The 25,870-nt window shown below is 47.7% G+C and overlaps 1 protein-coding gene across 1 annotated transcript; it reads right to left on the bottom strand.

Moving 5' to 3' along the window:
• Window positions 1-3,296: 3,296 nt before the first annotated feature.
• On the bottom strand, window positions 3,297-7,344 carry LOC116520221 (dual specificity protein phosphatase 10-like). The gene is made up of 3 exons (XM_032234368.1): window positions 6,138-7,344; window positions 5,064-5,363; window positions 3,297-3,562 (listed from the first exon to the last, which is right to left on the bottom strand). The coding sequence occupies exons 1-3, from the start codon at window positions 7,342-7,344 to the stop codon at window positions 3,297-3,299; spliced, it is 1,773 nt and encodes a 590-aa protein (XP_032090259.1).
• Window positions 7,345-25,870: the final 18,526 nt, after the last annotated feature.

Below are 25,870 nucleotides of genomic sequence, written 5' to 3'. Positions count from 1 at the left end.
GGTAGCATGCTTCAGGGCATTTCACCCCTGCCCCAAACCCATGTCAAATATTGGACTTTGCCAATGGACGGAACCGAATCCAGAATAGCATTTGTCCTCCTGCGGACATTGTCAATCAAGTCTTGTTGATGGAGGCAATTTGAGTTAAAATGGACCATTTGGCGGAGAGGCTGGGAGCCCTCCTGCCTCCCCCCCCCCGCGCCTTCAAAAGAGACTCTTATTACAAAAGCAGAAATCACATTTAATAAATTAAGGAGAGGCCCTTTACAGTCGAGCCCAATAAATAACAAAAACAAGGTACAGAGATTGAGAGAGAGAGAGAGAAGGCAGAAGGAGGAACCGAACAGTGAGAGGCAGTATTTTTTTTAAAAGTACAAAATAGTCTAAAAAGAGAGAAATAGAGGAGACGTTGAACTCGCTACCCACCACTGTCACAACTGCTACGGGAAGCGGGTGTTGCTCGGATCGCGGGGCGTGTGGAGTCTCTTAAGCAAAGCCAGGAGCGCAGGTTTTACAAAGGCTGGTTGTGTGTACACTCACATGCAGGAACGAAATCGGCCATGAAGCTTTTGCGTTGGAACGCCGTGTGCATTTAAAAGTGGTTCCTCCGTTGGTTTTTCTGAGTTTTCAGAAACCAGAGTCCATGTTTCTCAGTCTCGCCGCCCGTTCCCCGCATCGCACCTTTTTAATAAAACCCCGATCAGGCTTTTAAAAATATTTATGCCGAGATTTTTAAATCACAGGTTCTGCTCAGTTGGAGCAGCAATTTGCAGATGCTGAAATTCGTATCTCTCCACCCGCGAAATCTATTTAATTTCTCCACCCTTTTTTTCCCCTCCCAATATTTCATCACAATAATCCGGTGCGCTGGGGAAAAAAAATAAGTTTTGCACCCCGACCTTCACGGAAGCATTTGCATCAAGATAAGCGTCTCCCCTTCCCCAGTCTCATCCTAATCAGCATTTCCCCCCGTTACAAGTAAGTCCTTGACTTACGACCCCAACCGAGCCAAACGTTATGCGAGACCGTTGTTAACCTGGTTTGACGTTGTTGTTTTTTTTGGCTTGCTACAGCTGTTAAACAAATCTCTGCCGTTGTTAAGTGAATGCTAACGGTCACAAAAGCAAATCTGGCTTCTTGGGCCAAGCGCCCCAATTTCGATCACATGTGACACCCACCCACCCTCCCAGGGGCGCCGCAACAGTTGTAAAGCATGAAAACTGTTCGTAAACGCCACTTTTTCTCCCCCAGTGCTGTCGTTAAATTTGAGTGGTCGCTAAACGGTTGTAAGTCGAGGACTACCCGTACCCCCATCTTGGGAATTTCAGAGGGGTCTGTAAAACCTTGCCGCTGGCGGGATTCAGAATAAAAATCAGACATTTCCAACAAGAAAAGGAACAGTGGGGGAAAAAAACCAGCTCACCCAAGATACTTTTTCAAAGAGAGACAAAACATGGAAACTACAAAGATTTTGTGTTTTTATCACAGTTGTGTGGCATCTCCCCCCCCCCTTTTGGCATGGTGAGTGAGCGGAGGTAATGGAGGACCTGCCTGCTGCCCACTCCTTGCATTGCCCCCTCCCCAATTTTCTAAAACCACATTCACACACACACACACCCATACCCATATTTATGCTCGCTTGGCAGTTTGAAACTGGCAGATTGGAGAGAAGTGAGACTCCGGAAGACTAGTAGTGAAAAAGCCACAGAGCCTACAGAAAGCTCTTTGCGCTCCCCGCTTTTGCGGGGGGGTGGGGGTGGCGCAGGGGGCTTTAATAAAATGAGCCCCCCCTCCGATAAAAAAAAATAGGCGTGTTATGTATTGCATCTGAAGTCAGAAGTGGAACTTTAACCCTCCCCAAATGAATTTTGGCGGGTGGTGGATGCCTCCGAAACTGGCAGCGAACTTGATAACCTATGGACTTCAACTCCCAGAATGCCTCAGCACAGCCAGCTCAGGGATTCTGGGAGTTGAAGTCCGCAGGTCGTAAAATTGCCCACCCCCTGCTTTATTAAGATAGCGGCCTCTATGGTCACTGGCTGTGGAGGAGGATGGGAAGGGTAGTCTTTCTCCCCCCCCCCCTTTGAAGGGAGCCGCAACATCCTTTCCTCCCCATTGAGTTTTTCTAAGTTAAAACATCCCTCTGTCTTTTTAACAGTGCTTCATTTTAGAGAGGTGGGCTGCTTTAACTGCTCAGAGGGGGGGGCTCCTGTTTCTCATCCCTTCCCCCCCCCCTTTAAATCCTCACCATGCAAGGTTTTTGGATATCTTCCTGGGAGGGAGTGTGTGAAACGTAAGTGCCACTTGCAGCTCATTAAAGCAGCTGCCTCTTATTTTATTTTATTTTCCTTGGTGGGGGGAAGCTGCTTTAAAAAGCCCACAGTGATGCGCCGTTACAAATCCTCATTTTGCAATCACTTCTGAAATGCTCAGACGAGAGAGAGAGGAGCAGAAATTGTGTGTGGGGGGTGAAGAAACCTGGTTGCCCCCACCCCCATTTAAGTGGGGGAGAAAAGGATGATTCCGACACCCCTGGTTTTCTATTTGCAGCTTTTTTTTTTTCTTTTGCCAGCCCAGAAGGAAAATCTGCAGTACCCAGTTTGGGGGATGCGTTCCACCCTCACCCCCCTACCCTCACCCCATTTAAACCCCCCACCCACCCCCCACCATCAAACCCTCCCTGTTCCTTATAGATGCACAAACACAGAGACAGTTGGCACAAGGAATCAGGAGATTATATATATATATATATATATATACTGCTATCCACAGCATATCGAGGAAGTAAACTGGAGCTTTTAAATCTTTTTTTAAAAAGGCAGTGGTAAGGAATAACTCCCTCTAATTTACACACACACACACACCCTCACACACCCAATAAATTAACCTGGCACACAACAGCCCCGCCCCAGTCACTCCCCATTCCCTTCCCACCCCGGATGCCAACGTAGTAGACCAGCTTGGAAAAGCTGCGGTTGAAACCATCACCGCTTCCATTTGTGCCACCCAGACCCACAACCCCAGGTGACAGCAGCCAGGTGCGTGGAGACACAACCTCAAGGATTTGCCGTGCAGAGGCAGACGGAGATTAGAACTGCCCTGGGGTGAGGGGGGGTGTTGATTTCCTATGAGGTTCTGGATTTGGCAGTCCGCTTGCTGCTTTGACCGTCTCGGAGGGGGGGAGCAGACACCCTCCTGCTGCCTCCCTCCCCCTTATTGCACGCCCTCCCTCCCTTTCCCCTCCCCCCCTAGCCCTGAGTGTTGATGGAGATCACCCAGTGGTGCTCCATCCCAGTTCACACTTCCGTCTCCACGCCGGCCAGCTTGGGGGTGAGGATGCGGGGCGTGACGCCGGCGTTGAGGTCCGTTTCGAACTGCAAAAGTTGCCCCATGAAGTTCAGGTTGGGCGAGATGACGGGCCGGCGGCCCTTGACGTATTTGTAGGCGTCGCCCATGGTCATCAAGGTGTGCTTCATCAGGTACGCGATGACGATGGTGGCCGAGCGCGAGACGCCGGCCTGGCAGTGGACAAGGACTCCCTTGCCACTCTGGTGGGCCTCCTCTGGAGTTGGGAGAGGGAGAGAAAAGGCAGCGTTAAGAGGCAGAACATGCTAAGGTCCACAAATCACATGGCCCCTTTTGAGATTTGTGGACTTCAACTCCCAGAATTCCCCAGCCAGCATTTTTAATGCTTTAAAATCTAGTGACTGCTTAAGACAGTCTCAGTTGCAGTTGGCAAGTGACCACTAGGAGGCAGTATGTGATTGGTTTTGTCCTACAATAATCCTAGGCGGCTCAGCAGCTAAAGATGCTGAGCTTGTCAATCAGAAAGCTCGGCAGTTCGGCGGTTCGAATCCCTAGCGCCGCTTAACGGAGTGAGCTCCCCGTGACTTGTCCCAGCTTCTGCCAACCTAGCAGTTCGAAAGCAGGTAAAAAATGCAAGTAGGAAAATAGGAACCACCTTTGGTGGGAAGGGAACAGTGCTCTGTGCGCTGAGTCATGCCGCGGGCTCTTCGGCTTTGAAACGGAGATGAGCACCGCCTCCTAGAGTCGGGAACGGCTAGCACCTATCTGCAAGGGAAACCTTTACCTTTTTAATCCCACACTGCCTCCCAGTGGTCATTCTAAGTAAGGACACACGCAAGGACGAGCCAGAAGAGCTGGGGAATTCTGGGAATTGAAGTCCACTCTTAAAGGGGCCAAGTTTGGAGACCCCTACTCTAAGCTAAAACAAGATTTTACCCTGTCCAGTTTTGTCCAGATCTATGGTTGTATTTGTCTCGTTTTCCTAGCCGAGGGACCCAGCATCGTCTGAAGACGCTTCCGTGGTCAAGTGGCTGGCATGACTATATAAATTTTGGGCTCAGTTCCGGTCGTAAGTTGAGGACGGCCGGTATACATTGAGCCGCACGGAACTGCATCACTTAACAGTGGAACTTCCGAGTCCCTGTTGCCGTAAACCGAGGACTATCTGCATGACCCACACCCAAGAAGGACTGCAGGAGACACGACGGCTTACGACCGCAACTGAATCCAAAACCTCCGTTGCTAAGCGAGACATTTGTTAACTGAATTTCGCCCGATTCAACCACCTTTCTTCACACATCCGTTAAGCGAATCACTGCCATTGTTCAAGGTAGTCAGGCATTCGTTAAGTGAATCTGAATTCAACATTGAGTTTGTTTGAGTCACACAGCCCCCAAAGGGGAATCACGCAACAACCCTGGGATACGGCAACCGTCATAAATGTGAGTCGTACATTGTGAAGCATCCCAATGTAAAACCACATGACGCTGTAACGGTCGTAAGGGTGAAAACTGGCCGTAAAAAGTCACCTTTTTCGGGGCCATTGGAACTGCGAACGGTCGCTAAATGAACTGCATTTCGGGGACTAACTGAACTCCCTCCATTTTCTGGTGCACGAATTTTAGCTTCCCCACCCCACTGAAATGTTTCCTGCAAAGAATATTGGGGGGGGGAGCGCATCATGAGGATTTCCTGCCAGCATTTTCCCACTTAATACCCCCCCGCCCCTTCAACCTGGGTCAAGATTCGTCTCGTACCGATGAACTCAAACGCCTCCTCGAAATATTGCCGCAGGTCCTGTCGGTTGTTATCGGTGGCAGGCAGCCGCTTGTAACGGAGGGGCCCGCTGTCGGCGTGGTAGAGAGGCAGGTGCGTTGTGACGTTGAGAACATGGCCTACGTTGAGGTGGAGCAACACCTCCAGGTTCTGGGCGTCCCTCTCGTTGCCCAGGTAGAGGAAGGGGAGGATGGGGCTCAGCTCGGCGTTCTCTAAGTCGGGGGTCAGCGGGGAGCCCACCTCATCCGAGATCTCCGGGGCGTCCGACCCAATCGGACTGCCTGCGGGCAAAATACAAAACGTGAAGATGGCGTTCCTTGTGCCCCCCGGAGACGTGGCATTTGAACGAGAACGCATTGCGTGGCAAAACGGGAGAGGTGGCGGCCCAGGGGATGTGGGGGTCTCCAAAGTTGGCCTCTTTTAAGACTTGTGGACTTCAACTCCCAGAATTCCCCCGTCAGCCGAGCTAATTTCTACCTCTTTGTTGTGCGTGTTCTTACTTAGACTGACCACTAGGAGGCAGGGTGGGATTATAGATAGGACAAAAACCGGTCACATACTGCCTCCCGGTGGACGCTTAACCAACTGCAACCGAGACTCACAATTCTGTGAAGAAGCAACACAGTCGTAAAGTTTTTTTGTTTTTTTAATGCTGAATTCTGGGAGTTGAAGTCCACAAGTAGTCAAGTTTGGAGACCCCTGGATGAAATGCTCCCCTAGATTGGAAACGAGGTGTGTGTGTGTGTGTGTGTGTGTGTGAAAGAGAGAGAGAGAGAGAGAGAGAAAGAAGAATAAAAGATGCTTTGCCCATTGTGCCCTTCACTTCCTCCTCTCCCTTCTTTCCTCCCTCCCTTCCTCCTTCGCTCCCTTCCTCCCCTCCTTCCCTTCCTCCCCTTCCTTCCTTCTTTCCTTTCTCCCTCCCTCCTTCCCTTCTTCCCTTACTCCTTCCCTCCCTCCCTTCCTCCGTCCTCCAAGCTAACAGCCACCACCCAATCCTATCTCGGGCCCCTTCGCTTAAACCCCTTGGAGTTCCGCTGCCCAAAATGTCTCCTTACCTCTCTTCCCAAGGCCTTGCTCATCCCTGTGTACCAAATCCAGGACCAGGTGCAGGTTCTGCATAGGCTGGATTTTGGGCGGCTTGGGGGGGCTAGCCGGTGGGGATTCCAGGACCCCTCCGCAGCCAGATCCTTCCTTGGACCACAGGCATTGCCGCGAGGAGTCCCGGCCGTCGCCGGTGCCCCTCGAAGAGAGGAAGTCCAGCACAGCCAGTTTCCCTTGCTGGAAACGCCGCCGTCCCGGCGCGTCGGCGACTCCGAAGCGCATGGCGCCTTGCAGCTGAGTCTTGGTGAACTCCACCAGATTGCGGCAGTCCAGGATCAAGGGGGAGGATGGCGGCTGGCCCCACGGGGGCTGCGACAGGGGCAGGGACGACTTCTTGTTCATCTTCCTGGCTAGCTCGTCGGGCCAGGCGGGGCGGGTGTTATAATCATCATCTTCCTCGTCCTCTTCTTCATCCCCGCCGTAGCAGCTGGGCGCCGGGGAGGGCCCCACCCGGGGGTCGTAAGCCACGATGGGGTCGCTGCTGCAGAAGCTGCAGGAGGAGCTGGCTGACTTGACGGAGAGGTTGCACGCCAGGCAGGCCAGGGAGCGCAGGGCCACGGGGGTGCAGGAGAAGCACCCCAGCTTCTTCATGGACTGCGGGCTGCAGCCGGGGCAGCTGAGAGAGCGCAGGCTGGATCGGCTGGAGGAGAAGCAGCCCAAGGAGCGCAGACCGGACTTGGCCCCGGCCTCCTCGCAACGCATCAGCCGCCAGCAGCCCCAGCAGCCGCACTTTAAGGGGTGCATGGTGGTGGCGGGGCTGGAGAGCGTCGAGCTGGGGGACGCCTCTCCCAAAGGGTCGGCGTTCTCCTTGAGACCCCGCTTCTTGAGCCTGGCCTGGGGCAGGAGCGCCTTCAGCTGCGGGGTAAGCGCCCCTTTCTTCTCGCCCTGCTTAGGTTCCGGCGGCCAGGCCAAGCCGCGCTCGGAGCCTCGTCCCTGAGGCTTGAGGTCGAGGGTGTGAGAATGGCCGGGGAGAAGGACGCTGCTTCGGCGGATGGCTTCGCAGGGATCCTGGCTGCCCGCTCGGCCCGTGGCAGGGGTGGACGGGGACAGCGGCTTCTCCCCGCCACTGCCTTGGGTGACAAAGCTGTGGGTGAGGCGCAGGGCTAAAGTCTTGGGCCTCTGCAGCACCCCGATCCGCTCTTCGAGGGGCGAGGGTGGCATTGGGAAAGCTGAGCTGTGGGGAAGGGAAAAGGCCAAAGCGAGATTATTACGATGGTCTCCATTCCTAGCATGCTCTAGCAACAGCCCTAAGACTTATATACCGCTTCACGGTGCTTTTACAGCCCTCTCTAAGCGGTTTACAGAGTCAGCCTCTTGCCCCCAACAATCTGGGTCCTCATTTGACCCACCTCGGAAGAACAGAAGGCTGAGTCAACCTTGAGCCGGTCAGGATCGAACTGCTGGCAGTGGGCAGTTCACCTGTAGTACTGCATTGTAATCATGGGAAGGAGGGAGGGAAGGAAGGAAGGAAAGAAAGAAGGAAAAGAATGGGAGGAAAGGGAAGGAAGGCAAAGAGGAAGGAAAGAAGGGAAGGAAGGAAAAGGGAGGGTGGAAGCAAGGAAAGAAGGGAAGGAAGCAAGATGGGAAGGAAGGAAGAGAGTGGGAGGGAGGGAAGGAAAGCAAAGTGGAAGGAAAGAAGGGAAGGAAGGAAAAGGAAGCGAGGAAGGATAGAAAGAAGATCATGGAAGCAAGGAAAGAAGGAAGATGAGAAGGAAGGAAGGAAAAGAATGGGAGGGAGGGAAGGAAGGCAAAGAGGAAGGAAAGAAGGGAAGGAAGGAAAAGGGAGGGTGGAAGCAAGGAAAGAAGAGAAGGAAGCAAGATGGGAAGGAAGGAAGGAAGGAAGGAAAAGAGTGGGAGGGAGGGAAGGAAACCAAAGAGGAAGGAAAGAAGGGAAGGAAGGAAAAGGAAGCGAGGAAGGGAAAGAAGATCATGGAAGCAAGGAAAGAGGGAAGATGAGAAGGAAGGAAAGAAGGAAGGAAGGAAAAAGGGAAGGAAAGAAAAGAAAGATGATAGGGAGGAAGGAAAACAGGGAAGGAGGAAGGAAGGAACTTCATCCACATCATTCACATTCCCAGTTCAATCTCTCCTGCTATTATTTCAAACCCCGAAGCCTCCAAGACCCTTTTTTATTTACCGATGTCTCCCACACGGCTGCCACCCTCCGTGCCCTCACCCCAATGCCACGCAGTCGTCATCCAGGAACATTTCGATGCCTTTAGGCGAATGTCTTTTTATGGACCAGTCCAGCTTTTGAGCAAGGCCTCCCTTGTCAGCTTTCCAGCTTCCTGAGCCGGATCGTATTCTGTCTCCCAGATGCTCCCAGTCGTGCAGTCACATCCTTGCCACTCGGGCAGAGGGCTACGTGTTTACAATCTAGCTCAGGGAGCCTTATGCCCATTTTAGGGACCTGGAAACTGAGGCCAGGAGAGAGTTTTTAGGGACCAAGTTGAATTTGCATTTCTTGCAAGTCCTTTTCCAAATCCCTTTTCTGTCCCTAGCAACAAATTTCCAAGAAATCCCGAAAACTTCCACCAGATTTTGGGTTAGCTAGCCCTTGAGTTATGGCCACAATGGACCCCCCCCCCTCCCAAAATTTCCGTCGTGAAGCAAAACATTTGCTAAGGGAGTTTTTGCCCCATTTCCCCAACTTCCTCGCCCCGCTTATTAAGTACACCACTGCAGGTGTTAAGTTAGTCACATGGTCGTTAAGTGAGTCTGGCTTTGACTTTGCTGGTGAGACGGTCGCAAATGGGGATCTCATGACCCCAGGACGCTGCAACCATCATAAATTTGAGTCAATTGCCAAGCATTTTCATTTCGATCAGGCGACCTCAAGGATGTTGCAATGGTCGTAAGTGTGGGGAAACGGTCATAAGTCCATGGTGACTTCGATTGGTCACTAAACAAACTCTTCTAAATTGAGAATTGCCTGTATTTTGCTTATAACGTCTCCTTGATGAATCACAATTAATCAAAGTTAAACCGCTCTCTGGAACCAGCTGCACACTCAAATCTACCATAAAATTCCTTGGCGCGCCGCTTTTCTGCGCCAATCCCACCGATTTGGCACCAATGAACCAATGCCCACCGAGTGTGTTTTTCACACACACACACACACAACCAGCACGAGGCAGCTCTTGGCTACAAATAGATCCACAGGTGTGCAAATTCTCTTGGGAGGGAATCCCTGCCGGGACGTGCACACGGGCGAATTTGGCTTCCCGTACAAGCCACGTTCAAGTCCATTGGTGGTGGACCCATCTCACTCCCCCCCACCCCAGCTCATCCCTGAATCTCTCTGCGGCCTACCTCGCAGGGGTGTGTAGAGGAGGGGAATTTGAAAAACAGCCTCCCGGATCTGATCGCGGCTCCTACCTCGTGAATCTGTGCAGAACTGGGCAGGCTCTTTGCACGCATGTTATGCCACACTTCAGCGCAGGCTAGTCGAATAACAGATTTTTGCTCACCCAAAACACACACACACAAACACATCTGCGGGCACCTTCAGAGCTTACCTTCTTAACCTGTCCACAGCCTGCTAGGTCCCTTTAAGGTACTTTTCTCCTTCCTACCAGCCAGAGAAAGTTGGACGGTGCCTCTAAAAATACCAGCCTGAGCTCACCGCCTGGCATGGCGATGAGGGCATTGGGGGTCTTGGGTTTCACACGCGGGATGAGCTCACCGTTTGGCCCTGGACACGCTTGGGCGACTTTCTTGAGGGAAGCAGGGTGGGCGAGGAGGGAGAGGAGGGCAGTGAGACGAGCCGGGGTGAAGAAAGAGCTGAAGATTTTCCCCGGACTTAAAAAAAATAATAATGGGATGGGAGTCTGGCTGTTTGCAGGCCAGGATTTCCCCAACTTGGCTATTTTAAGGATGGGTGGACTTCAACTCCCAGAAACCCCCACCTAGCATGCTTTAAGATGGGTGGACTTCAATTCCCAGAAACCCACAGCCCTCATGCTTTAAGATGGGTGGACTTCAACTCCCAGAATTCCTCAGCCAGCATATTTTTGAGATAGGTAGACTTCAATTCCCAGAATTTTCCAGTCAACACGCTTTAAGAAGGTAGGACTTCAACTCCCAGAATCCCCCAGCCCTCATGCTTTAAGATGGATGGACTTCAACTCCCAGAATTCTCCAGCCTTCATGCTTTAAGATGGATGGACTTCAACTCCCAGAATTCCCCAGCCAGCATGCTTTAAGATGGGTGGACTTCAACTCCCAGAATTCCCCAGCCAGCATGCTTTAAGATGGGTGGACTTCAACTCCCAGAATTCCCCAGCCAGCATGATTTAAGATGGGTGGACTTCAACTCCCAGAATTCCCCAGCCAGCATGCTTTAAGATGGGTGGACTTCCAACTCCCAGAATTCCTCAGCCAGCATATTTTTGAGATAGGTAGACTTCAATTCCCAGAATTCTCCAGTCAACACGCTTTAAGAAGGTAGGACTTCAACTCCCAGAATTCTAGAGCCTTCATGCTTTAAGATGGATGGACTTCAACTCCCAGAATTCCTCAGCCAGCATGCTTTAAGATGGGTGGACTTCCAACTCCCAGAATTCCTCAGCCAGCATGCTTTAAGATGGATGGACTTCAACTCCCAGAATTCCCCAGCCCTCTTGCTTTAAGATGGGTGCACTTCACCTCCCAGAATCCCCCAGCCTTCATGCTTTAAGATGGATGGACTTCAACTCCCAGAATCCCCCAGCCAGCATGCTTTAAGATGGGTAGATTTTCAACTGCCAGAATTCCCCAGCCAGCATATTTTGAGATGGGTAGACTTCAATTCCCAGAATTCTCCAGTCAACACGCTTTAAGAAGGTAGGACTTCAACTCCCAGAATCTCCCAGCCAGCGTGTTTTAAGATAGGTGTTGGGAGTTAAGGTCCTCCCATCTTAACAGTTGACGAGTTTGAGCGGAAACCGGCTTTAAGATACCCAACTTGAAATATCGGTGAGAATTTCCCCATCCTGACCCGGTGGCTGATAGGAAGGGTGGCTTCACAGCCCCACATGCCTCTTTGGGGAAGTTCCTAGTCCTCTGGATTTGCCAACGATGGGCATCCAGCCACGGCAGCTTCCTGGCGTGTGCCATGGAAACGAGACCCGGTGTTCGCCAATCAGAGCGGAGTCTCTGGAGTTGGCTTGTTAAAAATCAGCACGCTTCATTTGTGCCCAGAAGGAAGAACTCGGAATGAGTAAAATGTCTTCCGCCTACGAGGGACTCCCTCTTAAGTTAGATTAAAGAGGTCAGGACGTCGAAGATCTTAATAAGCCAGTTTGCCTCCAACAAACCACGATGATGCCAAAAACGAGGGCCTTCCCGCAATGACAATCACACGTGCCCGCCAAGATTGCAAACTCGATTCGGGAAATTGTGTACTATAAGGTCATTGGGCACAGGTGCTTCCAAATCCCCATGCAAAGGTAAGGGATTAATGCATCTTTGCTGGGGGATTCTGGGAGTTGAAGTCCACCCATCTTAAAGCATGCTGGCTAGGGGATTCTGGGAATTGAAGTCCACCCATCTCAAAGCATAAGGGCTGGGGGATTCTGGGAGTTGAAGTCCACCCATCTTACAGCATGTTTTCTGGGGGATTCTGGGAGTTGAAGTCCACCCATCTCAAAGAATGCTGGCTGGGGGATTCTGGGAGTTGAAGTCCACCCGTCTTACAGCATGTTTTCTGGGGGATTCTGGGAGTTTAAGTCCACCCATCTCAAAGCATGCTGGCTGGGGGATTCTGGGAGTTGAAATCCATCTCAAAGCATGCTGGGTAGGGGATTCTAGGAATTGAAGTCCGCCCATCTTAAAGCATGTTTTCTGGGGGATTCTGGGAGTTGAAGTCCACCCATCTCAAAGAATGCTGGCTGGGGGATTCTGGGAGTTGAAGTCCACCCGTCTTACAGCATGTTTTCTGGGGGATTCTGGGAATTGAAGTCCACCCATCTCAAAGCATGCTGGCTGGGGGATTCTGGGAGTTGAAGTCCACCCATCTCAAAGCATGCTGGGTAGGGGATTCTGGGAATTGAAGTCCACCCATCATAAAGCATGTTTGCTGGGGGATTCTGGGAGTTGAACTCCACCCATCTTAAACCTGTCAAAATTGGGAATGACTGCTCTAGATTGAACAGACGACAATCTAACCTAGGTGAGATGCAAAGGCACACATCTAATTGTGAGAAAGGCACAACCCAGCGGCTTAATTAAATAAACCAGCTTAGCCTAACAGAAAATAGTTCCTGCTTTACATCAGCATAGCCTCAAGTTCAACTCCCAGAGTCCCCAAGCAGAGTTTTGAAAACCTCCGATCTAAATCCCCCCCGGGAGATTTTTGTTGCCAAGTCAGCGCCAACGATGCAATGCCCATTACGCAGGTGGAAAAACTGAGGCCGAGAGAACCCTCCTTGCCAGTGGCTGGCACAACCAAGTCACTTTAAAACCAAACAAGGTTGGTTCATCGGCTTTGATCCAAATTGGAGCTTTTTTTTCTCTCTCTGCAAAAGCGATCTATAAATCTAAAAAAACCTCAAATAAATTGCCTAACGTCTACAGCTTCACTAACCGCAACACACATATATATCTCTCTGTTGCATCGCCTCATCTACAAATATTGTTGCAACGATGGGATTGTTCAAACAAACCCCCCAAACCCCAAGAGAATCGGCTCTCCCTTTCATTGCGATGCTGAGCGTCAACTTATTTAATTTCGATCTCGCCTTTTTTGCAACCCCAAAACCCTGCGCTTTTGAAGGAGGGGGTTGGGGGGTGGGATGTCTTTAAACAGACATTCCCCCCCCCGCCCGCTTCACACATACACCTCTAATTAAAATCTCTGCACCGAATTAAAATTTAATTAAAATAATAATAATGTTGAGCTCAAGCCACCCGGGGGTCCCTTTGTTTTACCCAACCTATTTCTTGATGCCCATGTGGATTGGCACACACAGGCAGAACTCCCCCTCCCGCAACAGACACACACACACACAGACAGACAGACACACACACACACACAGAGCACACACCTTTGCAAACCCACCCTGAGTGGCATCACAGGCTTAAAAATAACTCTGGGTGTCATGGAGTGGCAGTCACGATGCCCCCTTTTTAAAAAAACCAGTACCTAGGATGCAAAACAGATCCCTTCCCTTACCCCCCACCCTCCCCAAATCACTAGGAACCTTCCCCCCCCAATCCTTCGTCTCCCACGCACCCAGGAAGATGGATCTGTCACAACACTCCAAGGCAGACACCACAATTCACCCACTCGCCCTCCTCGGGGAAGGAAAGCTTTCTTCCTTTCTGTGCCCATCTCCTTAAGCAACCCTGCACCCCCCCTCCTCACCTTTCTCTGCCCGGGAGGGGGGGCAGCCCTTGAAGACCTCCTCTGCACCCCCAAAACGGGGCAGAGGGGGGGGAAACCCTTTGATTCTCTTCCCACAATTTCCCCCTTTATGCCAAAAAAATGCAATTTGCCTTTGGCTCCCTTGTGGGTATAGGGGCTCTTTCTGGGGTGGGGGTGGGCATTTTTGGGGGTGAGGGGGTGCCTTCCACCGTTAGACCACCTAGCTGCGCTTCCTTTCCCCTCCCCCTCCCCAACGCCAATCCAGTTTGTCCCCCTGCACACCAACAACACAAAATTGGGTAAGCGCAATTGGGGTCTCCTTCCCAAATCGCCCCCCCCCCTTTTTCCTCTTTGCAAGAGGTAAAGTGGGGAGACAAAGGGGAGGCAAGCATCTTCGTCCCCCCCCAAACCCTTTCTCCCATGCAACACCCCCCCCCAGGTGTTTTGCACTCACCTGCATCACATCCTCCAGCCGAAAATTGGGGGTCAAAAAACAAAAAAGAAAGCGAGTGGATCCCACGTCCTGCCTGGATCCCTTTTTGCAGGCTTTGCAAGGCGGGGATCCCCCCCCCCGCCCCGTCCCGTTTCCCCGTTCCCGACCTGCGCCCCGTCTGGTTGCGTTGTTGTGTTGTGTTGTGTTTTTTTTTTTCTTTCCCTTCTCCCTCGCTGGGGGAAAGCAGGGCGGGAGGGAGGGAGGGAGGGGGGAGAGAGGAGAGGCAGCTGGCAGGATGACCTCATCGCCCGCCAATCCGAAGGCGGCGCGGCTCTCCCGGGGAAGGTGACGTCACGGGGCGGCACGTGAGCCGGCAGGTGGTTCCATTCACAGGGAGGCGGGCGGCGCGGGGAGACCCCCTTGGCAAAGGAGGGGGGGCGGAGAGGGGGTGGAAGGGGGGGACCCCCCCTCCCTCTCTCTCTCCGTGCATTTTTCCAGGATGCCCCCAGAGAAGGTGGAGGGCAACGCACTCTCCTTATTATAGCCTTTTTTTTTCTGCTTTTGGCCAATTCATACTGTTATTGGGTTTTTGGAAAATGTTGTTGTTGTTGTTATACTTTATTCATTAAACATGCAACTCACTCAACTGAACATTCAAAAATGCATCGCAAATACTACTGATTGGTGAGACGGGTTGCTGCCCGTCCTAGGGATCGACCTTCTTAAGATGTACGGTGATGATTTGTTGTTGTTGTTGTTGTTTTGCTGTTGTTCGACCAATGGAACAGCTTGCCACCAGAAGTTGTGGGAGCTTCATCACTGGAAGCTTTCAAGAAGAGAGTGGAGTGCCCTCTGTCAGAAATGGTGTAGGGTCTCCTGCTTGGGGGAGGGGGGTGTACTAGATGACCTCTAAGGTCACTTCCAACTATTCCATTCCGTATATTTCCTATTCTATTCCTCCTTTTCTATTCTATTCTATTCTATTCTATTCCATTTCGTATATTTCCTATTCTATTCTATTCCTTTTATTCTATTCCATTCCATTCTATTCTATTCCTCTTATTCTGTTCTATTCCATTCCACATATTCCATTCTATTCTATTCCTCTTTATTCTATTCTATTCCATTCTATTCTATTCGTCCTACTCTATTCCATTCCGTATATTTCCTATTCTATTCCATATATTTTCTATTCTATTCCATTCCATTCCATTCCTCTTAATCTATTCTATTCCATTCTGTATATTTCCTATTCTATTCCATTCCATTCTATTCTATTTCTCTTATTCTATTCTATTCCACATATTCCATTCTATTCTATTCCTCTTATTCTATTCTATTCCATTCCGTATATTTCCTATTCTATTCCATATATTTCCTATTCTATTCCATTCCATTCTATTCCTCTTAATCTATTCTATTCCATTCTGTATATTTCCTATTCTATTCCATATATTTCCTATTCTATTCTATTCCATTCCATTCTATTCTATTTCTCTTATTCTATTCCATTCCACATATTCCATTCTATTCTATTCCTCTTATTCTATTCTATTCCATTCCGTATATTTCCTATTCTATTCCATATATTTCCTATTCTATTCCATTCCATTCTATTCCTCTTAATCTATTCTATTCCGTTCTGTATATTTCCTATTCTATTCCATATATTTCCTATTCTATTCCATTCCATTCTATTTCTCTTATTCTATTCTATTCCATTCCACATATTCCATTCTATTCTATTCCTCTTATTCTGTTCTATTCCATTCCGTATATTTCCTATTCTATTCCATTCCATTCTACTTTACAGCCCACTCTAAGCCATTTACAAAATCAGAATATTGTCCTCATTTATCTGGGCCCAATAATGGGTGGCCAATACATTTTATAAATGAATAAAGTTGATACTTAGCTAAATATTAATGATAATCATCAAAGGTAATCATTACAAATGATATAACAGCACTGAAAAAAGTGATTTAGGACGGCTTAAAGAAGAATATTTGTAACTCAGGGTTGAACCATTTTTCACACTTACGACCACAAAAATTCAGATATAAACTGACTCATATTTATAACAGTTGCAGTGTCCCGGAATTATGTGAATGAAGTAGCAGATACGGTACTTACGTGCCCTATTTTTTTTAACAACAATGGGAAATCGTGATATTGATTTGATATTTAATTCAATATTGATGTATTTAATTCAATATGAATGCGGTATTTAATTCAATGTGAATTTGATATTTAATTCAATATTAATGATAATCCTCAATGGTAATCCCTATAAATATCACTAATGGTGCAAAAGAAGAACAGATATATATTTGCCCTATTTTTGCACAACAGTTGAATATCTTGATATTCATATTTTATGATACTCTCTTATAAGGCATAATATGGGATGATAAGAAAAAGTGGGATAGGGAAAAGAATTAGAACTGAATTTTTTTTTCTCCTGGGGTCTGATTTTCCCCAACAAGCTGACACTCCAATTTATATTATTATTTTTGTTATCTATAAAAGATACGTTTTAAGAATTTTATTACTTGAATAAATAAAAAGAAAGAGGAAAGGATAGGCAAAATTATAAAAGAAGGGGAGGAAGCTGAAATGAATAAAAAAAATATACAAACTGTAGAGAATTGAACTTTTAAAAAGTACCATAAATGGGCATCTTTTCTAAAAAAAAACAAAAAACCTGGTTTGTTACTATAACTGTTTGTATTAACAACTAGCTGATATAATCCAGCGTTATTTATTTATAGAGGGAAAATGTCCGGACCAAATGTAATTTCTAATGTTAGATTTTCCCCCTTAACCAGAGGGAGCCACCTTGTTATGTATTGTGAAGCTATTACCATGGCAACTTCACTGCGCTGTACAGTAAAAGCCATTTTACGGCAAGAGAAGCCATTTAAAGGCCCCCCCACAGTATTTGTTCCCAGAGTGCGAGGCAACACCTTGGCCTCAGGTGGTAGAGATAGAAACCAACAGTCCTCAACTTACGTCCGTAAGAGGGACCCGAATTTCCGTTGCTAAACAGGTTGGTTGTTACGCAAATCTCACCGCCGAAAGGTGTTAAAAACGGATGCATTTTGATAGCTGTTACCAGCGGTGGGTTTCACATTTTGTTACCACCGGTTCGCCTCCCGCACATGGCTGTCGCTTCGCACGCGTCCCGCTCGCTTCCCCTTCCGCGCATGCGCTTTGATCGCTTGTGCCCGCCTTCCACGCATGCGCCTGGCCTCAAAAAACTTGCCTGAATAGGACGGCATAGAGCTGATTTCTGCTACCGGTTGAGCCAAACCAGGGATCGGCAAACGTAAAAGAGCCATTTGGACCCGTTTCCCACAGAAAATAAAACACCGGGAGCCACAAAGGTCCTAACCGGAAGCCCCCTGTTCAATTCTGAAACTGACCGGAAGTTCAGTTTCCCCACCATAGAGTCTCCTCCTAGCGCGGCGTACTTTTTCCTCTACCTGTCCCAACCAAAAGCCCTATCAATTGTGGAGACAACTGGAAAACCCGCCCCTTGCCATAGAGTCTCCTCCTGGCGCACTGTGCTTCTTCTTCCCCCCCCCCCGGGAAGCTCCTCTCAAAATTGTGGCGCTGACCGGTGACGGAGCCGCAGCAGAGGGAGGAAAGAGCCACATGCGGCTCCGGAGCCGCAGTTTGCTGACCCCTGAGCCAAACCAATCCGAACCGGCTGAGTACCACATCTGGCTGTTCACTCTTTTGCAGGACAATTGGGCTGAAATATTTATATGCCCACCAGAGAGAGGAGGGAGAAATAGGGGAAGTGTACAATTACACACTCACACACACACACACACACATTGTGTGTTGTTGTTCTGAAAACCCCCATCCGCCTGCCCTCTCTGTTTTTCCTTTGTCTGGGGCTGGCGAGGAGGGAAGTTTGTACTTCGCTCAACCTCAGCCCCAAATTTGCAGTGTGACTCAACGCCCAGCCGCCTACAAGAAGGGTGAGCCTATACATTGGTCATTGGAATGGTGTGTGCATGTGTCATCTTGGGTGTGTGTCATGCACTTGACACACACAAACACACAAACACACACACACACACTGCTCTCTGCCCCTTCCTTGTGTGTGCTCACTCTTGGCACCCTTGGTGCTGAAAATCTGGGTTAGCCAAAATCCTCCTGGCCTTGACCTCGGGGAGGGAGGCCCAGCAGCTAGATGCTAATGCTGGCCCGACTCTGGCACAGAGGCCAAGCCGCCACTGAGCAAGAATTCGTGAACGGCAGGGCGGGGGGGGGGGGGAGAAGAAGAGTCAGGTAGACTGCCCCGGCCCTTGGAAGCTCCACCTAGCCTCAGTGGAACCGGCTCTGGTGGTTCCAGGGCAAAAACTTTGCGCTGCATGAAGGGGTTGGCGATCCTGTTTTCTGAAACCATCCACCGCTCTCCCTCCCACATCCGGTGACTACAAATTCCATCGTTTAATTACATGTGGCAGGAGGAAGCCGCTTCTCTGGTCTGATCAGGGAGTTGATTTGTCACTTTGGCTCTTGCAGAGAAAACAACAACCAAGTCCTTCCTTCCTTCCTTCCTTCCTTCCTTCCTTCCTTCCTTCCTTCCTTCTTTCTTTCTTTCTTTCTCTTTCTTTCTTTCTTTCTTTCTTCCTTCCTCTCTTCCTCAGTTCCTCCCTCCTTTTCCCCTATCTCTCCCTCCCTCTCCTCTTTTCCTTCTATCTTTCCCTTCCTTTATCCCTCTTTCCTTCCACTTCTTTCTTTTTTCTCCCTCCCTCCCTCTTCTCTTTTCCTTCCTTCCTTCCTTCCTTCCTTCCTTCCTTTCTTTCCCTTCCTTATCCCTCTCTTCCTTTTTCCTTCCTCCTCTGTTTTCCCCTCCTTCCTTCTTTCCTTCCAACCCGTCCCTTTTCTTTCTTTCTTTCTTTTTCTTTCTTTCTTTCTTTTTCTTTCTTTCTTTTCCTTCCTTCCTGTTCCTTCCTTCCTCTGTCCCGCTCTCCTTCCCTCTATCTCCCCCTTCCTCCCCTTTTCCTTCTTTCTTTCCCTTCCTTTATCCCTCTCTCCCTCTTTCCTTCCTCCTCGTTCCCTTCCTTCTTTCTCTCTTTCCCTCCCTCCCTCTTTCCTTCCAGTCCTTTCTTTCTTTATTTCTTTCCCTTCCTTCCTCCGTCCCTCCATTTTCTCTTCTCTTTGCCTTCCTATTTTCTTTCCTTTCCTTTATATCTTTTCCTTTTTCCTTCCTCCTCTCTCCCTTCCTCCCTCTTTTCTTTTTCTTCCTTCCTGCCTTTCTTTCTTTCTTTTCCTTCCTCCCTCCCTCCAAACTCTTCTACATTTTTCCAGCCCTTCCTGGTCCCATCATTGTGGAACTCAGCATCCTGCATATATCCACCCTACACCATTCTAACCATGGAGATGTCTGTTTTCTTCTCCCAGATTTTGGCTCTAACGTGAATGTTCCCCCATCTGCCAGATATCCGCTCCCCAAACGTTGTCAGCCCTCCCCAATTCTCTATACCCCCCCTTTTTTTAAACAGGTAACCATCATGGCTGGATTAACCAAAACACAACCTGCCTAACCTCCTCATTTGTCAGCTCTTCCCCCCCCCCAAAAAATAAAGGGACACCCCTTCTCTCCCATGGTGGAAATTCCCTGATATTTTCTGCTCCTAGCCTCAATTTCTGGGCCTGTCGATTTCCATCACCATCTCCATTCCTGTCCCATTTCTGCTTTCGGTTGCAGAAGATAGATAAATGAAGGAAGGAAGATAAATGGCTAAGACGCTGTGTTTGACAATCAGAAAGTTCAGCAGTTCGGCTGTTCGAATCCCTAGCGCCACGTAACGGAGTGAGCTCCCATCACTTGTCCCAGCTTCTGCCAACCGAGCAGTTTGAAAGCAGGCAAAAAATGCAAGTAGAAAAATAGGAACCACCTTTGGTGGGAAGGGAACGGTGTTCCGTGCACCTTCGGTGTTGAGTCATGCCGGCCACATGACCCCAGAGAAGTCTTCGGACAGCGCTGGCTCTTCGGCTTTGAAACGGAGAGGAGCACCGCCCTCTAGAGTTGGGAACGGCTAGCACATATGTGCAAGGGGAACATTTACCTTTTACCTTAAGCAATCTTCTTCTGCTTTCTGTTGCAGGTACCCGAAGGAAGATATTTACACCTGCCTATCTATCCCTCGTTTTGAAGAAGCACCCCAAAATTGGCCGCCATATCTTCCCTGAAGAACTCACCCATGGGGATCAACCGATCTCCAACCCACTGTAATCTTGTCCTTTTTCACACACTCATAATAACGCCTGCGGGAATGAGGCTCTGGGAGCCTCCCGGCGGTGGCGGGATTTGCCTCTAATAATCCCCTTACTGCACACAAAAACCCGTTGGACCACATCCAGAGGTGTTGTTTACCTTGCCATGTTACGCAAACAGGTTTTTGGGAGCGGATGCTGAATGCAGAGTTTAAAATGTGAAATCTCCTTCAGGTGCCAGCCTTCTCCTTTGGCCTTTTTTGGGGGAATTGTGTTGTATTCCTGGGGATTTCGAACGTTTCGTATTCTTTGCCACGTGCGGCGAAAAGTGCGTTTGATATCCATCTCGCCCCAGTTGGCTTTCCCGACTGGCTTTTTAAGAACCGCAGGTTTGAATGTTGTGCTTTTTGCTTCGATCTGGGTTGGTATTTGTGGACTGGATAAGGTCATAGCTCATCGGCCCTAAAAAGTAAAGGTTCCCCTCGCACAGGTGTGCTAGTCGTTCCCGACTCCAGGGGGCGCTGCTCATCTCTGTTTCAAAGCCGAAGAGCCAGCGCTGTCCGAAGATGTCTCCGGGGTCATGTGGCCGGCATGACTAAACGCCGAAGGCGCACGGAACACTGTTCCCTTCCCACCAAAGGTGGTTCCTATTTTACCTGCTTTAGCATAGCATTTCAGACAAATGGTTCTCTTCCCTTCTTAAAAACATTCTTTTTTTGAAGGAAGGAAGGAAGGAAGGAAGGAAGGAAGGAAGGAAGGAAGGAGTTGGACAGGACCTTGGTGATCTTCTAGTCCATCCCCCTGCTAGAGCAGGAGACTCCATAGCATTTGAGACAAATGGTTGTCTGATCTCTTCTTTAAAACATTCTTTTTTGGAAGGAAGGGAGGGAGGGAGGGAGGGAGGGAGGGAGGAAGGAAGGAAGGAAGGAAGGAGTTAGATAGGACCTTGGTGGTCTTCTAGTCCATCCCCCTGCTAAAGCAGGAGACTCTATAGCATTTGAGACAAATGGTTGTCCGTTCCTTTCTTAAAAACATTCTTTTTAGGAAGGAAGGAAGGAAGGAAGGAAGGAAGGAAGGAAGGAAGGAAGGAAGGAAGGAAGGAAGGAAAGAAAGAAAGAGTTGGACAGGACCATGGTGGTCTTCTAGTTCATCCCCCTGCTAGAGCAGGAGACTCCATAGCATTTGAGACAAATGGTTCTCTGTTCCCTTCTTAAAAACATTCTTTTTTAGAAGGGAGGGAGGGAGGGAGGGAGGGAGGAAGGAAGGAAGGAAGGAGTTAGATAGGACCTTGGTGGTCTTCTAGTCCATCCCCCTGCTAGAGCAGGAGACTCTATAGCATTTCAGACAAATGGTTCTCCGTTCCCTTCTTAAAAACATTCTTTTTTGGAAGGAAGGAAGGAAGGAAGGAAGGAAGGAAGGAAGGAAGGAAGGAAGGAAGGAAGGAAGGAAAGAGTTGGACAGGACCTTGGTGGTCTTCTAATTCATCCCTCTGCTAGAGCAGGAGACTCCATAGCATTTGAGACAAATGGTTCTCTGTTCCCTTCTTAAAAACATTCTTTTAGGAAGGAAGGAAGGAAGGAAGGAAGGAAGGAAGGAAGGAAGGAAGGAAGGAAGGAAGGAAGGAAGGAAGGAAGGAAGGAGTAGGACAGGTCCTTGGAGGTCTTCTACTCTAGCCCCCTGCTAGAGCAGGAGCCTCTATAGCATTTGAGACAAATGGTTGTCCGATCTCTTCTTTAAAACCTTCAATGTTGGTGCAGCCACAACTCCTGGTGGCCAGCTGTTCCACCAGCCAATCGTTCTCCCTGTCCGGAAATTCCTCCTTATAATCCCATGCTGCTTCTCTCCTTGATTCATTTCCTTCCGTTGCTTCTTGCCCTGCCTTCAGGTGCTTTGGAGAACAGGTAGACCCCCCCTCCCCCCTCCTCTTCCTTGGGGCAGCCCCTCAGATATTGGAAGACTCCTATCGTGTCGTCCCCCCCCCCCCGCACCCTTAAACCTTCCTTTCACTAGACTAGACATACCCAGTTCCTGCAACCCTTCTTCGTAAGTTTTAACCTTGCTGGAAAGATTAAACTCCCCCTGTACGAAAGGAGAGCTTGTTGCTATGAGTTAACTGGGTGTTGTTGTTGTTGTCATATTTTCAGGCTCTCAAAGGCACACAACAACAACAACACTTTTTTTCAATAAGCATTTCCGAGCTGGGCATTTCCACCCAGGATTTGATGGGAAGCAACGGGTAAGAAAGCTGGGTGAGCGTTGCCTATGGCTGGTGCATCTCCTTTGCGGATTCATCCCAGCTGGCCTATCTCCACGCGCATATAAAAGCCCCCCCCTTCAGCTTCTTTCCCCCCCAATTGGGGGGGGGGGAACGAAACCATGATGTCACTTCTGGCCAATAGGAGCCCTCTCCTTTCACCCCAGTTGTAAATCTTCCTTTTTATTTATTCGGACAGATTCTTCTTCGGGTTTTGTGTCTCCATCCGTAACTGAGAGAGAGAGAGAGAGAGAGAGAGAGAGAATAGATGGATGGAATGAGCAATTTAAAAATTTTCATTTTAGAAAAAGTGAGCGGCTTTTTCGAAATACGGCATATCAAGAATTATTCTTTTATTATTAGGCCTTCTGTGGTGTTTCTTTCTCTCTATCATTCTTTTTTTCTCATTCTCATTCTTACTTTTTCTCTCTCTTATTCTCTCCCTCTCTCATTCATTCCTTCTCATTCTCTCTCTTTCTTTTATTCTCTCTTATTCTCTCATTCTTTTTTCTCTCCCTCATTCTCTCTCTTATTCTCTCCCTCATTCTTACTTCCTTAGTCGCTCACTTTCTCATTCTCTCTCTTATTCTCTCTTTCTTATTCTCTCTCTCATTCTTTTTTCTTTCTCTCTCATTCTCTCATTCTCTCTCATTCTTCCTCTCTTTCTTATTCACCCTTTCCTTTTCTCTCTTATTCTCTCCCTTTCTTATTCTTTCTTTCTCCTCTCTCTTATTCTCTCATTCATTTTTCTCATTAATTTTTCTTTCTCTCTCATTCTCTAATTCTCTCTTATTCTTCCTCTCTCATTCTTTCTCTCTCTCTCTTATTTGCTCCCTCTCTTCTTTCTTTCTGTTCTCTCTCTCTTATTCTCCCATTAGTTTTTCTCATTCCTTCTCATTCTCTCATTCATTTTTCTTTCCCTTTCATTCATATTCCCTCACATTCTTCCTCTTTCTCTCTTATTCTCTCCATCTCTCATTCTTTCTTTCTCTTCTCTCTCTTATCCTCTCTCATTTGTTTTTATCTCTCATTCTCTCATTCATTTTTCTTTCTCTCCCATTCTCTTACATTCTTTCTCTCATTCTCTCCCTTTCTCATTTTTTTCTCTTCTCTCTCTTATTCACTCTCTCATTCTTTCTCATTCTCTCATTCATTTTTCTCTCTCATTTTTTATTCTCTCACATTCTTCTCTCTCTCTTATTCTCTCCCTTTCTCATTCTCTCTCTTGTTCTCTCTTTCCCTCCCTCTCTCTCTCTCTCTCCCTCCCCCCCTCTCTCTGTATTTTTCATGGGTTAGCTTTGTCTGTAATTGTTGGTTCTGTTTCCAGCATTCTATAGATTTTTTTTTTCATTGCTCCTAAGGAATTTCTTGCGAAATTATGAGTTTCACTTTTCTTATGCATCGAGATTTCTATATTTAGAGAGACGGGGCAGAGAGGTCATTCAATAACTTGATGGAAATTCTGAGCCTAGCCTGCTCCCTTTCAAAAGAGTAAAATGGAAGGAAATTATCTCATTTTGCAAACCCGTCTTCATATTTCTTCTGCTAAAGGGTCTCTCCTTGCTTTCCAAGTCTTGAGTGAAAGGCGCCAATGAGAACTAGGAACTTGGAGCATTTGCTGATTAATAAAACCCAGCACAAGCCTGAATTATTCCCCCTCGTGGCTGAATGAGGTATTGCAAGGTCAAGTTGGAAAATAGGACAATCTTATTTCCTGACAGTGAGAACAGTTATTCATTGGATCGGCTTGCCTCTAAAAATTGTAGGCGATCCATCGCTGGACGTTTTTAAGAAGAGATTGGACAGTCATTATCCAGAATGGTATGGGGTCTCCTGCACAGGTAGTGGGTTGGACTAGAATTGCAATACCCAAGATCCTTTCCAACATGGTTTTATAATTGTTTTTTTGTAAGCCGCCCGGAGTCCTTCAGGATTGGGCAGCATATAAATTTTATAAACAAACAAACAAACAAATAAATAAATAAATAAGTAAGTAAGTAAGTAAGTAAGTAAGTAAGTAAGTAAATAAGTAAATAAGTAAATAAGTAAATAAGTAAATAAGTAAATAAATAAATAAATAAATAATGGTTTCTATAGGAAATACTGCCATCTGATGGCACAGTGAGAAAATTGCAGCCTCTATAGGGAAAATAGCAACATAGGATCTACTAACTACCATATAAGAGATATTGCCCTCTGTTGGCTCAATCTGGTATTGCGATCTCAATATGGAAAATTTCTATATTACATGTTGCCCTGTTTAACCCACTAAAAATGCAATACTTCAGGTATTAAAGGCTCAGGGAGTAAAATAGGGCCATGTAATGGAATTTAAGAGGAGTGCTGCCCCTGGCGGCTCAATGTGGTACTGCAACCTCAAGACGGAAAATAGGACAATGCAGGTCCTTGACTTACGACCACGGCGGAGCCCCAGATTTCTGTTGCTAAGTGAGACACTGGTTAGGTGAGTTTTTGTCCCCCTTTGTGATCTTTCTTGCCACAGGCGTTAAGCGAATCGCTGCAGTGTTATTAAGTTAGTAACGTGGTTGTTGAGTGAATCTGGCTTCCCCATTGATTTTGCTCGTCAGAGGGTCGTAAAAAGGGGAATCACCTGACCCCGAAACACTGCGACCGTCATAAATACGAGTCAGTTGCCAAGTGTCTGAATTCTGATCACATGACGATAGGAAGGCTGCGACGGTCATAAGTGCGGAAAATGCAATCTCTTTTTCCATTGCAACGCCACTAAAATACTAATAATAAGATAATTTACAAGATTTATCGAGAAGACGATGAAAAGATCATCACAAGAATCTTCTATTTTTAAGAAGAAACCTCTCTCTACATATAGCCACTGCACATATAGTCGAATATCTATAGAACGGGTCGATTCTGTAAGGGGTTGATGCTTAATGTCATCTGTCCTTATGTAAACTCGCAAGATTTATTTTTCTCGCCATTTATATCTATACATCCAAACTAGACTGATGTTTTTCTGTCTCACATATGTGTGTGTATGGGAGCATCTGCATAATGGTTATCCTTTGAGAGCTGAATGCAATGACATTTGATTTCAATGTCTGCTGATTAGTGTACATGTAAAAGTGGCAATCAAGTTTCTATTCTGTATTTTACTATTCTATTATTAATTCTTATGCTATTCTAATTCCATTCTATTCGTATTCTATTTCTCTGTTATATTCTTATGCTATATTATTCTATTCTTATGCTATGCGATGCTTTGCTATTCTAGTCTTTATTCTATTCTTATTCCATTCTTTTCTATATTCTATTCTTATTCATTCTTATTCTTATTCTATTCTATTTCTATATTCTATTCTATTCTCATAAATTCTTGTTCTATTCTTATTCATTCTTATGCTGTTCTTAATACATTCTTAATTCTATTTCTATATTCTAT

The sequence above is a fragment of the Thamnophis elegans genome, chromosome 17 (genome assembly GCF_009769535.1).
Source record: "Thamnophis elegans isolate rThaEle1 chromosome 17, rThaEle1.pri, whole genome shotgun sequence".
Classification (NCBI taxonomy): domain Eukaryota; kingdom Metazoa; phylum Chordata; class Lepidosauria; order Squamata; family Colubridae; genus Thamnophis; species Thamnophis elegans.
The sequence above is the reverse complement of the archived record's forward strand: the minus strand, read 5'-3'. Positions and strand labels throughout refer to the sequence as shown.